Source organism: Convolutriloba macropyga, chromosome 14 (genome assembly GCF_964194025.1).
Source record: "Convolutriloba macropyga chromosome 14, txConMacr16.3, whole genome shotgun sequence".
In the NCBI taxonomy this organism is placed as follows: Eukaryota; Metazoa; Xenacoelomorpha; order Acoela; family Convolutidae; genus Convolutriloba; species Convolutriloba macropyga.
In genome coordinates, this window is record NC_134481.1 from 25,804,512 (window position 1) to 25,817,889 (window position 13,378).

General features: G+C 37.5%; 1 protein-coding gene across 7 annotated transcripts in view; it reads left to right on the forward strand.

Moving 5' to 3' along the window:
* LOC142353564 (transmembrane protease serine 12-like) overlaps positions 1-13,378 on the forward strand; it is a 298,269-nt gene that overhangs the window by 38,646 nt on the left and 246,245 nt on the right. For all 7 annotated transcript variants that reach the window (XM_075405834.1, XM_075405838.1, XM_075405835.1 and 4 more), the window contains one exon: positions 12,309-12,492. In XM_075405834.1, coding sequence (XP_075261949.1) covers positions 12,309-12,492 — 184 coding nt within the window. The remainder of the gene's footprint in view (positions 1-12,308; positions 12,493-13,378) is intronic.

Consider the following 13,378-nt stretch of genomic DNA (forward strand, 5'->3'; position numbering starts at 1 on the left):
TCTCATCCGCAGTGGGATGTAATCCGGAAACCGCGGGCGATGCGCTCGAAGCGCGCCCACCGGCCCGCCAGGGGCAACTTAAAATACGGGTATCCCAAATTTTTTCGGTTCACTTGACCTCTATTTCAAAATTCGGCTTGCTTGCCTATCGGCTTGCTTGACCGCCACCGATTTTCCGGATTCTCAAAAATGTCCTATAAAATGTAACTCAAGGAGATGCGATCAATTGAGTGTTTGTCTCTCCAAATGAAGATTAGTTAAAAGCAGCTAACAGGAGCAGCAAAAGATTAGACAAGTTGTTATTTCCTAGCAGCAAATAATAAAATGAGAACAATTTTGTTTTCCCGGTCCCCTTTTACTATCTTTTTGAGACAGCAACATCTACTAAGCTATTGCACTTAATTTCTTGCCATCTGCTAATTTCTAGCTATAATGATGAACAGCTCACAGTTGTAAGCGTTTTTTTTTCTATTCTTGCGCTTAATGACCTCCGTGCCTCTAGTTCCAGATTTTTGTGAGTGCTTTTCTGAACATATTTAGTCAATATCTAAGCAAAAGCTAATTGAAGCACTGTTTTAGCTCTTTGAGTGTGTTTTTTGTTTCGCCAAGTTAATGACGACACGGCTTTTTCAATTGCTCTCGAACGAATTTTGAAGCAATTACTTTTAACGTGTTGGTCTTTTTTATATCCAAAATTGTTGATTGTCCAATTTTACGCATTTGATAAGGAACCTTGTGTGACTTCTCAAATGATTTTTCACGCTGCATTTCTTCGTTTTGAGTGATTTTAATGGTTCTCATTCCAAAGTGAAGTAAGTTTATTGCTAGTATATCGATATACAGATTGTATGCGGTTGATTCTCTAAGCCAGTTTAGTGATTATGGTATCCGACTGCTATCCTGGAGGTCTGATTCGATCTACTGTGAGATCACCCAAAAAGAAATCTTTAGGCTACACAACCAAAATTCGTTTGCCCTCGCTATTTTCCCTGAAATAGAGACCTTTTGCACAGAGTGCATAAAAACGTAACCAAAAAAGCCGCAGTTAAAACATTTTCAGGGTCGATACTGTGCGCTTCTTTTCATGAAGTGAAACAAAATTTCTTGATCAAATTAATTCTTCAGAAAGCTACTGGCTAATTTCAATGTACGTGACGTGAATTAAGCTAATCTATCTAATTCAATCTTCAAAACTTACGGTTGAAAACTGGGAGACAATTTTGAATGCATGTGATCAAAACACTCAAAATTCATGTCAATATTATGAACGTATGTTAATTGATGTTAAGCGTCATCCGGTACCACATTTCACAGAAAAAAATTGTTCAAATGTTGAGAGAACCGGTTATGTAGTGATGCAGACTAAGTGCATTGATATTAAGTACGAACCCATCACAATGAATTCATAGACAGCGCCTAAGTTTGGAGGTATTCTCAAATTTTATATTTTCAATATACAGGTTTTGAGTCTGATTTCAAATCTTAGTCCGAAGAAGTATCTTCATCAGCATTTTCAGTTGCATTTTCTACAAATGAGTCCTCTTGTTTTCTTGGCTGCTGTGATTGGAGCGGAGTGCTCTCTTTCGTAGGCCTGATAACTATTCCACACTGAGTTGGAGTTGATTTTGTGTTTAACGAGTTTATTGGCTACGGTTACTTCAAAGTGGCTGTGTTTTGTTTTATTTCGTGTTTCAGGGTTGCTTGCTGGGTATAAGATCTGCCAGCTGGATTGTTTTTTTTGTGATAGATCGCCTGCTTGAGCCAGCCAATCAGAGTTTCGGTTTAGCTTGGCAGGTTTCCCGTGTTACCGAATAAAGATTTTTCGTGCTGATGTGTATTCCGTAGACGTCTCATGGAGTAGGAATTCAGAAATTCTTTCAAGTGTTTTTTGTCTCATCTCTTTTCTCCTTTTTGTCGTTCTGGCGTTGCTCGTCCTTTTGCAGATGGCCCACCCTAGCGTGTCTGTTAGTTCATAAAATCTTGTTAGAAGTCTGTATGTCCCGGTGGCTTGGCCTCCAACTATGTTAAGTTTACATTGTTTTTTGTTTCCGGGTGCAGAAGAAATTGTCTGTGCGCATACTTTAGCTCAAGAAACTAAAACCAGGGAAAACTTCTAAACAACTTTCTGGAAATTGTTGGCGTTTTGATCAATATTGTAATTATATTTCTCACTTTCAGAGCTCTGTTGTATGATTGATTATTATCAATTGCTCTTTAATGAAGTTCATAGCAATTATTGTAAACAAATGTGTCTTTTCTCTATGCAAAATTTTTGCTTAAACAATTTGACTTTTTGAGTGACTTTTACGCCCTTGACTTTTTGCGTTTCGCGTGATCTACAATTCTCTCTGAATAACAATTTCAAGCAGCTGAATTCAATTGGCGGCAATTTAATTCTAAAAGTCAAATGAAACGTGCGTCGAAACTGGTGTCATTTTTTACTTTAAATCTTAATAGTCGTATATGTCAACCTCTAATGTGGTTATTTAAAGCCCACTATTGAGTTTCTTAGTCCCATTTAGGCTCTCCTCCCTCCCTCTCTTCCCATCCCCCCCCCCCCCCCCAACTGAAGCAGGCTGCAATTGATTAGAGCTCCCACTCGTCGTTCGAGAGCAATTCTTCCGACGTTTAGTCGGTTATGTTTAATTTTCGAGTTGGTTCCTGCCAAGGATTGGTTTTTCTCTTCTTCCACCTCTTGAAACTCCCCTGTCGGGGTTACCCAATCAACCAGTGTGAGTGAGCTAAACAATTTTTCAATTAATTTGATTTATTCATCAGCGTGTGATTTTAAACACGGATCGATTTTTTCTTGCCTCCTGTCTTTCTGTCTGTTTTGTAGTTGTGTTGCAAGGTCTTCTGGAAAAATCGTGACTGCAATGAGAGAGAACGGAACTGAGAAAGATGCGCGCCTTAATGTAGTTTACCGTGATGGTTATCTTCTTTATATGATCTACATCTTCGTTGTTCACGTTGAAACAACTACATCAATCGTCTTCCAATAATTTTTTAAGGATGACTCAATCTTTTGATCCAGACTGTCGTCTTTGTGCTGCTCGGAATTTCCATATCTGTTATCTTGCTTGGCCTGAGCAACAGTTTTTGATTTCTTAGCATCATCTTGTTTTGAGGTTGTGTCTTGCACCTACGGGCGATGTCGCTTGGTAAACCACATTTGTTTCATTTTGTTGGCCCTGTTGCCGGGCTTGCTTGTCTGTGCTCTTAGTTCAACCATTTCCCACATGCTGTTCATGTTCTGTTTGCACTTTGTTGAATGGGGATTCCATTTCTGAAAATGTTACTTTGTTGATAGTCTACCGCTTTTGTCTCCGGGTTTTGTTTTACTGAAATTGAGTTGTCAGCTATGTAATTTTTTTCTAGGTTCCTTTGACTTAGCTCGTGTCTGAGAGTTGAAATGCTTCTTTATGATCTATTTTTTTATTGGCTCGAGTTGGATCTCATTTTTCAGCATATGTGCTAATTTCTCGCAAAAATTCGTCTTCTAGTGTTCCGAGTTTACAAAACTTTGCTTGTTTCTTCCAAAAACAGTTAAAATGCATTAGATTTTGATCTCGTTTCTGTTTTCTTGTTAACAGACAAACTCTGCTGAAACCAATATTGCATTTATGAACAGTTATGTACTTCAAGTTATCCCAGAAGACTGAAATCAGCGGTTTCGACATCTACATGTGGCAATTTCCTCTGGAATTTTCTTCGGCCCTCATTTTCAATGTTTAGGTTTTGTAACAAATTAGTCTTTGTTGCTGCTTCATCCCAAGGTCGACCGTTACATAAGACTCCACTTCAATATAACGGATCCTTTGACATTCTTTGTCCCATTGTGTAATTTCAAATTGGTTCCTTTTCTCACTGTCTCATTTCCGCTGGTTTGTTTGTCCGATCTGCTGTTTCCTCAGTTGGTTTACTAGGAAGTCTTACTGTACTCGGTTTTGGTTCCCTTTATACTTCGGTATTCTGTACCTGCTTCGGCAAAAAACCTAGACAGAACTTAGATAACTTGTTTGCGTGCTAATGTACTTGAGTATGCGCTGATGACTAATGCAATTTCCTGATTAATAGAAAACAATATATCCAGAAGTCAAAATGACAATTGCATAAAAAAGACTAAATGACCATTAATGTCGGACTTTAAAAGTCTTGAAAAGCACCGAAGCGCAGGTTGGAGCCGTTCTTAATATTATGGGCTAAGATTCCAAATCTTAATACATGGGTTTCAAAATATTACTCTAGAAAGCAAAAAAGAAATTGAGTTTTACCAGATTTGTTGCCAAAATTTCTGAAAAATATGCAAGATGTGCTCTAGCGGAGACTCTTGTAGAAAAACCACCGCTAAATGTGTGACCAAATCAATAATAAAAGGTTTTCACTATGAACAAAATTATGTATATTTAGTGACTATCCCCTTAACAATGTTGTAGAATAAAAATTTCTTCTTGTGATTTCTTTGAAGACTTAAATAATAGCAAAAGAGATGTTGCTTCTACACAACAAAAGAGATGTTGCTTTTGTGTTGATTCCCAACACAAAACAAATTTTACAATGCCCTAATATTATTGTTGTTAAATCCTGTGCAGTCAAAGATATTGTCAAATTGAGGAATCAGTGAAATTTTTTTCAGATCATTTAGTTAATTTAGTTAATATGGACAACTGAATCTTAGGTAATCAAGCAAATAATCAGTCAAAATCAATAGGCAGCATATCACTCCTCTGGACATTTCCCGTTCTTCATCATGTGATATCTAACGTATTTTGCAACACAAATCTAATTGGTTTATACAAGTCCTTCCGCTCACATAACCACACAATCGGTTATGGTCACCTCTCATTTAGAAACCCTTACTCCCCTTCAGTTGGATGAGAAGTCAGCATTTAATGAGAACACTCTGCACTAATCAGGTACAAGCATCTGTTGTCATTAGTTATGCGAATCAGGTAATTATCTTAATTGCGTTCCCACCCATTAATTGGATTGAAATGGATTGAGAAAATCTGTTGATCGTAATGCTAGAAGCTTCCAAGATCTCATTTCTTCCGTAAGCAGACAAACTATTCTCTTTATTGTCCTTGGCGAGGTTTCAGACCAACCACCAAGAACTTCAAATGACAGCGGCATACAATTAACTTCGGCTTATCGGCAGTCAGTATTATGAGCAGCTAGTTTGCGGTCGTCATTATATGTAAGCGCATAACCGTGTGTATTCTCCGCATTTGCAATGATTGTGGATTGCAGGGATGAAACAACTGTTACATCAAGCGCTGCTGGTTTTCCTCAAGTCCAGGAGCGTAAAAAAACGTCTGCAGTTCGGGATTGGTTGTTGCTGCTAAGGTTCTTTTTTTCAACGAAGGGCTGAAATCTGCAGAGACACCAGAAGAGAAAACTTTATCTCTCAAACGGTCGTGACGATGAATATTATCTTCTCGTCCTCCACGTGTTACAGAATGGTCCCCGTATATATAGATAACACTATTTTTACAGTAGGGACAATCTTGGAGAGCATCATATATAGGGGTACCAAGCCTATATTTGACACAACTTTGGAACTCTTTGGCTTCCATGTGCAGTCCCAGTACGGAATCAGGAGGCGTGATTAACCAAGAACCTGCATTAGGAGCAAGAAAAGACTGCAACCGAGCTCTTCCTCGCCCATTTGTTGCCTGTGATAGGAGATCTTTGAGTTCCTTTTGATCAGAGTCTTCTAGAATTTTCTTCTAAATTTTCCGATCTACATCTTGCAACCCAAAGAGACAACTCGCGTTAGGTTCCTTTTCCAGAGTGGGTCCCAATAAGAGCTTCCACTGTAGACGAAACGGTCTCCACTGAACTAATAAAAGCAGCTAGATGTTGGTCACCTGAGCATCTCAAACCCAATCCACCCAACTGGATGGGCAAGTTTGCTTCTTTCCAATTAATGCACTTAACGTTTCCCTTGATTAATGTTTCTACGCAATCCCTCTGTGCTTTTTCAAAATGAAGTTAAAATTTAGTAACTGGGGGGCTTGGTTTATTAACTGTGCGTAGAGAGTACAACATTTTGGGATTAGCAATACAAATTTTAAGTATGCCATAAGCTGCATGAGGATCATTCAAAATGCCTAACGCGATCAAGGAGGGACTCAGTTTTCTCCACCCTCTTGGATAAGACTTTTGCACGATGAGTCTCCGTTCCAATTAGCGCCCGACTACCTCAAAATAAACCTTCAGGATCAGTACGCTTAATGTTTTGATCTAAAATGCTCAAGGCTTGTGGCGACCACAGCATACATTTTGAGGTCTTTAAGTTGAAGCGCATGTCATTCATTTTCCAAAATATCTAAGCTATGCTTTAGTTCGGCCTCAATTCCCGCCAAAATGCCGTCGTCAAGATACCAAGTGTTCTGTAAGAGTATTAGCATTTCCTGCTTAAGCTTGTTAATGGAAGGCATGAGAGCCAAGAAAAACAAAAGTGGCCGCAGAATATCACCATGTTGTCCCTGTTGCACCCCATTTTGGTCTTGACAGCTTGCCCGTTGTAGAACAGTGAACTGTGTTTTGCGTAGCACGAGCTAACCAACGAATATATACATGCTATTTGTTTCAGGCATTCGGATAAAATTCCCTGTCGTTTAATGGAATTGAAAGCATTTTCAAAATCCTCTGGAGAACTCCTAAGCCTTCTTTCTTTCCACATTGTACATATATTAGTTTTGTTGCATGGATAAGAGATTCCTCGCCTCCGCTTATGGCAACTCCAAATTGATTGGGACTAATGCTTCCTCCTCTGTAACGGAAACAAGACATTTAGCCATAATACGGCAGAAAATTTCTCCGACAGCAATTGGTCGTACATCTGATTTCTTTTTCTTTAGAGCTGTTAGAGAGGCGTTGCAAAAAGTTGGGCCAACGTCTTTTGGAAATTCCCTAGCTGAGCAGAAGTTGATTAGGCTGGTGAGTTTTTGCTATGCCATTCTGCACTGCTCTGGGTTATTGCAACGACGGACGTTTGATTGATGCGCAGGATACATCATGCTCGGACCGGCTGCAGTACCTTTGGGGAAGGAAGATAACATGTTACTGACAACTCTCTTTGAGAACTGATATCCCAAGCACAGCTTATAAATAACCGGTATAATCGGCTCTTTTTTTAGGATGCAGAGAAAAAAGATTTTCTTATGTTTTCTCATTGGAAGATGCAAGTCCGTCTGAGCATAAAATTTTTGCAGCTTTTCCAAAAAGGCCTTAAAGACATAGTGTCCTCGTTAACTCCAACAGTTTATATTCGTTTTGACTCGATGTTTCTCCTGCTTTTCTGGCTGCTTTGGACAGAACAGCTTTGTTCCATAAAGTCCCTCGGTCACTTTCTCCCATCGAACAATGCGCTCATTGATAAGTTTTTCGTGTTGGAACCTTTGTTTTCCACCTCCACGTGAAACTACGCGCAAAATAAATTTGGAAGAGGCAAAAAGATTTTTCCAGTTTTCGATATATGTGGGGTTCGTATGACATTTTGCCCAAATCTCTTCTATGAATTTCGACCATCGCAGTCGAGCTTCAGCAGGAACGTGTCTAATTAATAGTACAAGTGTTTTTGGAATAATTTCTAAGTCTGGTTGTGTGTTGCTTGTCAGGTTGGGAGGAGCAGCATTTGAAATCGGTTTGGGGTCACTAACCAGTTTGTGGAATTCCTCTTGGGCAGCACTCATTAGATCTTGACTTTGTGCTGGATAGTTTTCAGAGTTTTGTTTTAAAACTACGATAAGCCCAAATTGACTTGGAATCTATTACTTTGTCGTTTTTGAGTTGTATCCCAAATAATGAATTTTAGTTTTGGAGCCTCTGTGTTCAATATTTTTGCCGCAATAAAGTCTTTCGTTTTTGTCAGAGAAAAAGACAATTGTGCCTACTGGAATACGGCACTGGGGGTTGGATTCATCTTCTCCAATCTGACTTGATTAGGGTTTGATGGGGAAACACATACCTCACTCTGGCTGTTTTGGGTTATGTTTTTGGTTATGTTTTGGGTTCTGTGTACTTTTTTGGCTATCCCCCAACGAACCAAATGTCGTTGATCGTGCGGTTCGGCCCATTTCTCCCCATGAACATTTTAGGTTGCTGAATTTGAATTTTTGTCCAAAACTGACAACAAAGAAATATCTAATCGAACTCGAAATCGGAAATAATCTAGGAAAATGTCTGCTTTCAAAAAGGACGTTGAAAAAAGAAACCGTGAGAAATTGGACGAAATGATGACTTTGCCCTTTTCTCTGCTGGTGCCGTTTGTCATAGTTTAAAACTGAAGCTGTTTTTTGTTTAATAATTTTGAATTGTTGAAGAAACCAACAATACACCCCTTTTTTCACTAAAACCAGACAAAAGGGAGGTGTATGATTTGATCTCACCCAAAAATCGTCAATGAGATTTCCTGTGTACTCCCCCAACACCCTCAATAAGACTTGCAGAAATACTCCAGTCCAAAAATCCCCATCAACGTTGAGAAAAACTGGACGCACTGATATTAGTTGTAATTCTTCCTTTGCTGTAGACCTGTGCACGTGCTTCAAATCAAATCCTTCAGATTGCAATTTTGAAGGAAATTTTTGCAGTTTCTGTTCTGCAGTTTTTTAGTAAGATTTTAATTCTAGCCACAATGACGCCTCAATCAAAACTGAACTTTTTAATGTTAGAGATGTTCTAATGCACTCGTCCACGAAACTTTAATCATGGACTAATTTTTTGTGCTCACTAAAAAGAGTCAACCAGGGACAAAGCGGTGATAATATTTAAAAGTGAGCCAATAGAAAAAAAGCATAAGGCAAATTGATAGCCGCGTCGTCAGCCAAAGACAGTCATACCTCTTCTATAAACTATTGCAATGTTCTCAAACAGATAACTGGGAACGAAGGATGGGTCAAACGAAACTTCAAATTCGATTGATAGTTGAACTGGGCACAGATGGCCAAAAACTTTAAAAGACAGCAGGACAAGTCCAGAAGAACAATCTAAACAATTGAACAAAAACAAAAAACTGCTGCACCTGACAAGCAGACCTATACCAGCTCAACAGAAAAATATAATTTTGAAAAATTTGAGAAAAAAGAAACAAAAAGTATTTAAACAGTATTAGCGTGTTGACAAAAAGTAGTGAATATTTTGCTAACACTGGTGAAATTTTAGTGCTCGTTTTCAAAACAAAAATTTTGTTGACTATTGTATTGGCCAAGATATGGTGTTAACATTTTCACAACAAAAACTGCATTGTCTATTTGATCTCCGAATACTTGAAAGTGATAAAAACTAGTCGCACAAAAATTATCCTTTTTTTCAAAAATAAAGAACTGATGAGGTTGATAAGTGCGGGCAATTGAACTAAAGATATATACCTTCCAGAGGATCGGATCTCCAAAGTAATTTCCACCGATATAGCAATGGCTTTTGTAATTTTACATAACTTATTTCTCCCGCAAGTCTGTGATTAATATTTGACAATTGTCCATACTCATTACAAACTTGTCGTCATAATCTCATTTTCATTGCCAAATTCAAGTTGTTGTCAAACACTCTTCAAATACCAGTCTGAATGATAGCGATTGCTTTCGCCTCGAAAATCCACACCTCTGTATTCTGCGTGCCGCTAAACGAAACCATAATTCAAATTAGTGTTTGACTTAAAGTTCACAAGCTAGTACACCATGACGCAGTCAACAAACAAGGTTATGGCGATATCTCTTTCAACACTGATGTATCTTAGTATGGACAGGGGAGGTCGCCTAGTTTTCAACTCAAAACTTTCAGCCACTACGGTTGATGAGATAATGACTGAAGATTTGCGGGGACTAATCAATAAATCATTTGTTTTAGATCGAAAAACAATGATTGACAGATTTTTACATCCAACCTGCATACAACAGAAGGGTTAACCGATTGAGCATTTTTCCGCTATTTTAAAACAAGTTTCAGAAAAACTGTGATCCTGGAGATAAATACGCCAGTATCATGTTTTCATAGCAAAGTGGTGACATACAGCGGAAACTGGTAAAAGGGACAATAAAATGGGATTGAGCAGTGGCAATGGCCATTAACTTTGAGATAGGGATCCAAAATCAAATGAAAATGGTTGCTCATACAGCCAGCTGCACTGAATTTGACAGTAAATCTAATTCGACACACCTGATTTGCAAATGACACTCTGTAATCAAACTTGAACTCATCTGCACACAAAAAGTTGACAAAGTCAAGCAAAGTCGACACTTTTGGACTTTGCTGGACACTAGACAATCGGAATAAATGTCATGCTTGAGGAAAAAGATGCAATAATGTGCTATAGTCAATCACATACGAACTTTTGCAGAAAAACCAAAAGCAATTAATCTCTATCTGAAATCTAAAACTAGAGTCAATGAACAGAAATAGCCAACAAGATGCCAATACAGAATTTATTCAGATGTCTAACATTTTTGACCCAGAACTAGAATCAAGGTATTTTTCAGATGCTAATTGCTTAGCGACTGTTACATTAGAGGATCATTCAATCTCAAAAGAACACTTAAATCGCCGAATAGAAAGAGCCAAAACAGAAACCTGTTCTGATTAACTCAGGCAGCGCCTGTGTCATTGTGAATGGAAGTTTAGCTAACGCAATACTTGCGAAGGACAAGAGATCATCCTGGATATACGACGCGAATGCCAAATAAAATAAAACTTTGTTGAGGCAATGCAAATATTTGGCTCATACGAACATCAAATGAAAACAATATTTGTATAGCAAATTCATTTTACATTGGAGTGGTTGCAAACGTCAGTTTAGGACTGAATCAACAATAAAACTATAAGGGTAAGTAGGATCTTTTCTGCTAGCGCCCCCCCCCCCCCCCCCCGCTTAGTTAGGCACCCCCATTTATAAATGTGTAAACATATTGTTAAAGCTAAGTAATCTTATACGTGAACATATATGAGCAATATGCATTTACTAAAAGCTAGCACAGCTATGATTTGAAAGTATTACGTATTCAACCAAAATTTGTTGCATATAACGTAAGCATCAATAAAAATTTCTGTATTAGATCATTTTTGGTGTTATCGGCTACTATAGAGCTTGAATTTTTAAAACTTTTTAAAGGAAACTATTCTAAAAGTGCCTTCAATCTACCTAGACACTCTTGTTTCAATGAAATTCAAATATCGCTCTTACAAATCGCGAAAACTTAGATTTTGGGGGGTGTAAAATTTATCGGCTATATAAGGCTGGGGGGGCGCTAGCAGAAAAGATCCGATAAGTAATAAAAACTTCTTAAAAGAATATGGCATCTCTTGAAATACAATTCAAAAGTGATTGATTACAATAAAAAAACTCATATACAGGATTGCAGCGCAATTGGAAAACGCCTGCCAAAAAAACAAAATTAGTTTCGAAACTTTAAAGAAAGTCACAAGTATTAGCATTACTAAAAATCCTGAAGCTAATATCATACAAGCAAAATTTTTGCCTTTTCAAATATTTTTTGTCTTTAACTATTATGCCTATTATTTAGATTTTTATGACAGAAAACTCAGAAATGAAAACAATTTTAAAAAATGTTGGAAAATTGCAATTTTTGTAGAATAGTAGCTAAAACTGAAACTATCGATATTTCCGAAACAGTTCTTTTGTTAGTAGAAACTACCATAAACCCAGCTTCAAGCACTGAGAAAGCTTAACTTGTCCCTATAGAACAAAAAATACAAAAAGACGAAATCTTTGTGACTTGCAAAGATAGCAATTTTTTTTTTGAAAAGTCGCTAATATAGAAGCCTTCAGAATTTACATACTTTTAGGATCAATGCGTTGAATAATAGGTATTCGTTGAAAAAATGTTAAAAAAGCAGAGATCTTGGCGAATAAGAAAAACTTGCTTGCTATAGAGGAGAACTGAATAAATCAATAATATTTTAATCAAAATTGACAAAAACGCCAATTTAGGACTAAATCAACAAAAAACTGCGAATTTGAGTGAAAAACTTCTCAGCTTGTAGGCCTCAAAACTCTCAAAAAAAAAAGATTAGTTTTACGCTGAATTTAAACCGTCTCAGCTCTTTAAGGACCTGAAAGGCTGCTTAAATCACTATCAATGTATCATTTTGGGTGTTTAAGTTTGCATTACAAACGTATACGGCAAAAAAAAAACAGAAATGAAGAGAAATTATGTCTTGCAGAACATCTTTATCAAAACCGTTATTTTATTACCCATGTATCAAAACACATATAAAAAAGGCAACAAAGCGTGAAAAAATGAGCCAGATATGCCAGATTTTTTAATATATTATTAATATTGCAGGTGATGCTAAATACGCAGCTGTACAAGATGTCAGAAGAAGATGTGGCAATTGTGGTGACAAAGAGAGCAATCTACAACCAAACCTCATCCAAAATAGCCCCTGCCACACTTCCTGATCGTAACCAGCGCCCAAGGAGGGGAGATAGAGCCAGGGTTGCCGGATGGGGCGCCACCTGTGTCAAAGGTTACCAAACGGTTGCCTTTTCCTTATGAACAAAATTTAAAGTTCACATACAAAAAATGAGCCGAAATCCTTCTGCCCTTTGGGCAACTTATCAATATCGAAGCTGCAGTTGTTAATTCCTGTTCAACTCACAAAAATTTTCTTCAAAAATGATGACAGTTTTTGAGGGCAATTTATTTTGCATTTTTTGTTCGTAGCAATTTTTTGTGCATCGGATGTCACTTTAATGCGATTTTCGGTGGATAATTTTTTTGCCTGACAAACTTGACTTTTTGTGCGCAATGTGATAAACAGATAAAAGCCACGCACGGGCACTGGGTTGTTGTTTAGTTTTATTAATTCTTGAGTAAAATCTAAGAGTACTTTTTACCGATGTTAAACTTTTATTGTGGATAATGTATATTTTTATGGTGCGAACGGAGCAATTGATAGATTTATTTTCTCAAAGTTAACCTTTGCGTATGTAAACACAACGCTAAGCGAATATCTTTAGATGGACCTAGCCGATATTATCGTGTGGATAAGATTAAATCATGTGGTCTTATTATGAAGGTAAGTCCTTCAAAAATCTTCATGGCGAACTTAAAGGGTTAAACCTGAACTGTAAACTCTGAGGTACCCACTTTTGTTAGAATAGGAGTGCCTAATTAAAATAAAGAAACTTCAATTTTGAAAAATAATTGCTGTCCGTTTAAAAATTAAGGCGGTAATTTCAGTGCAGTGATCAAAAAGATTTTTTGAAAGTCTAAGAGAGGTATTCCACGCATCTTGCTAAGTTGGCGATTGAATTAAATTAATTGTTTTTTGTAGTCTTAACAAAAATAGCGATGAAATGGAACGGTATTTTGACTCGCAACACTTTCGGTCAACACATGGTCGATCCTTG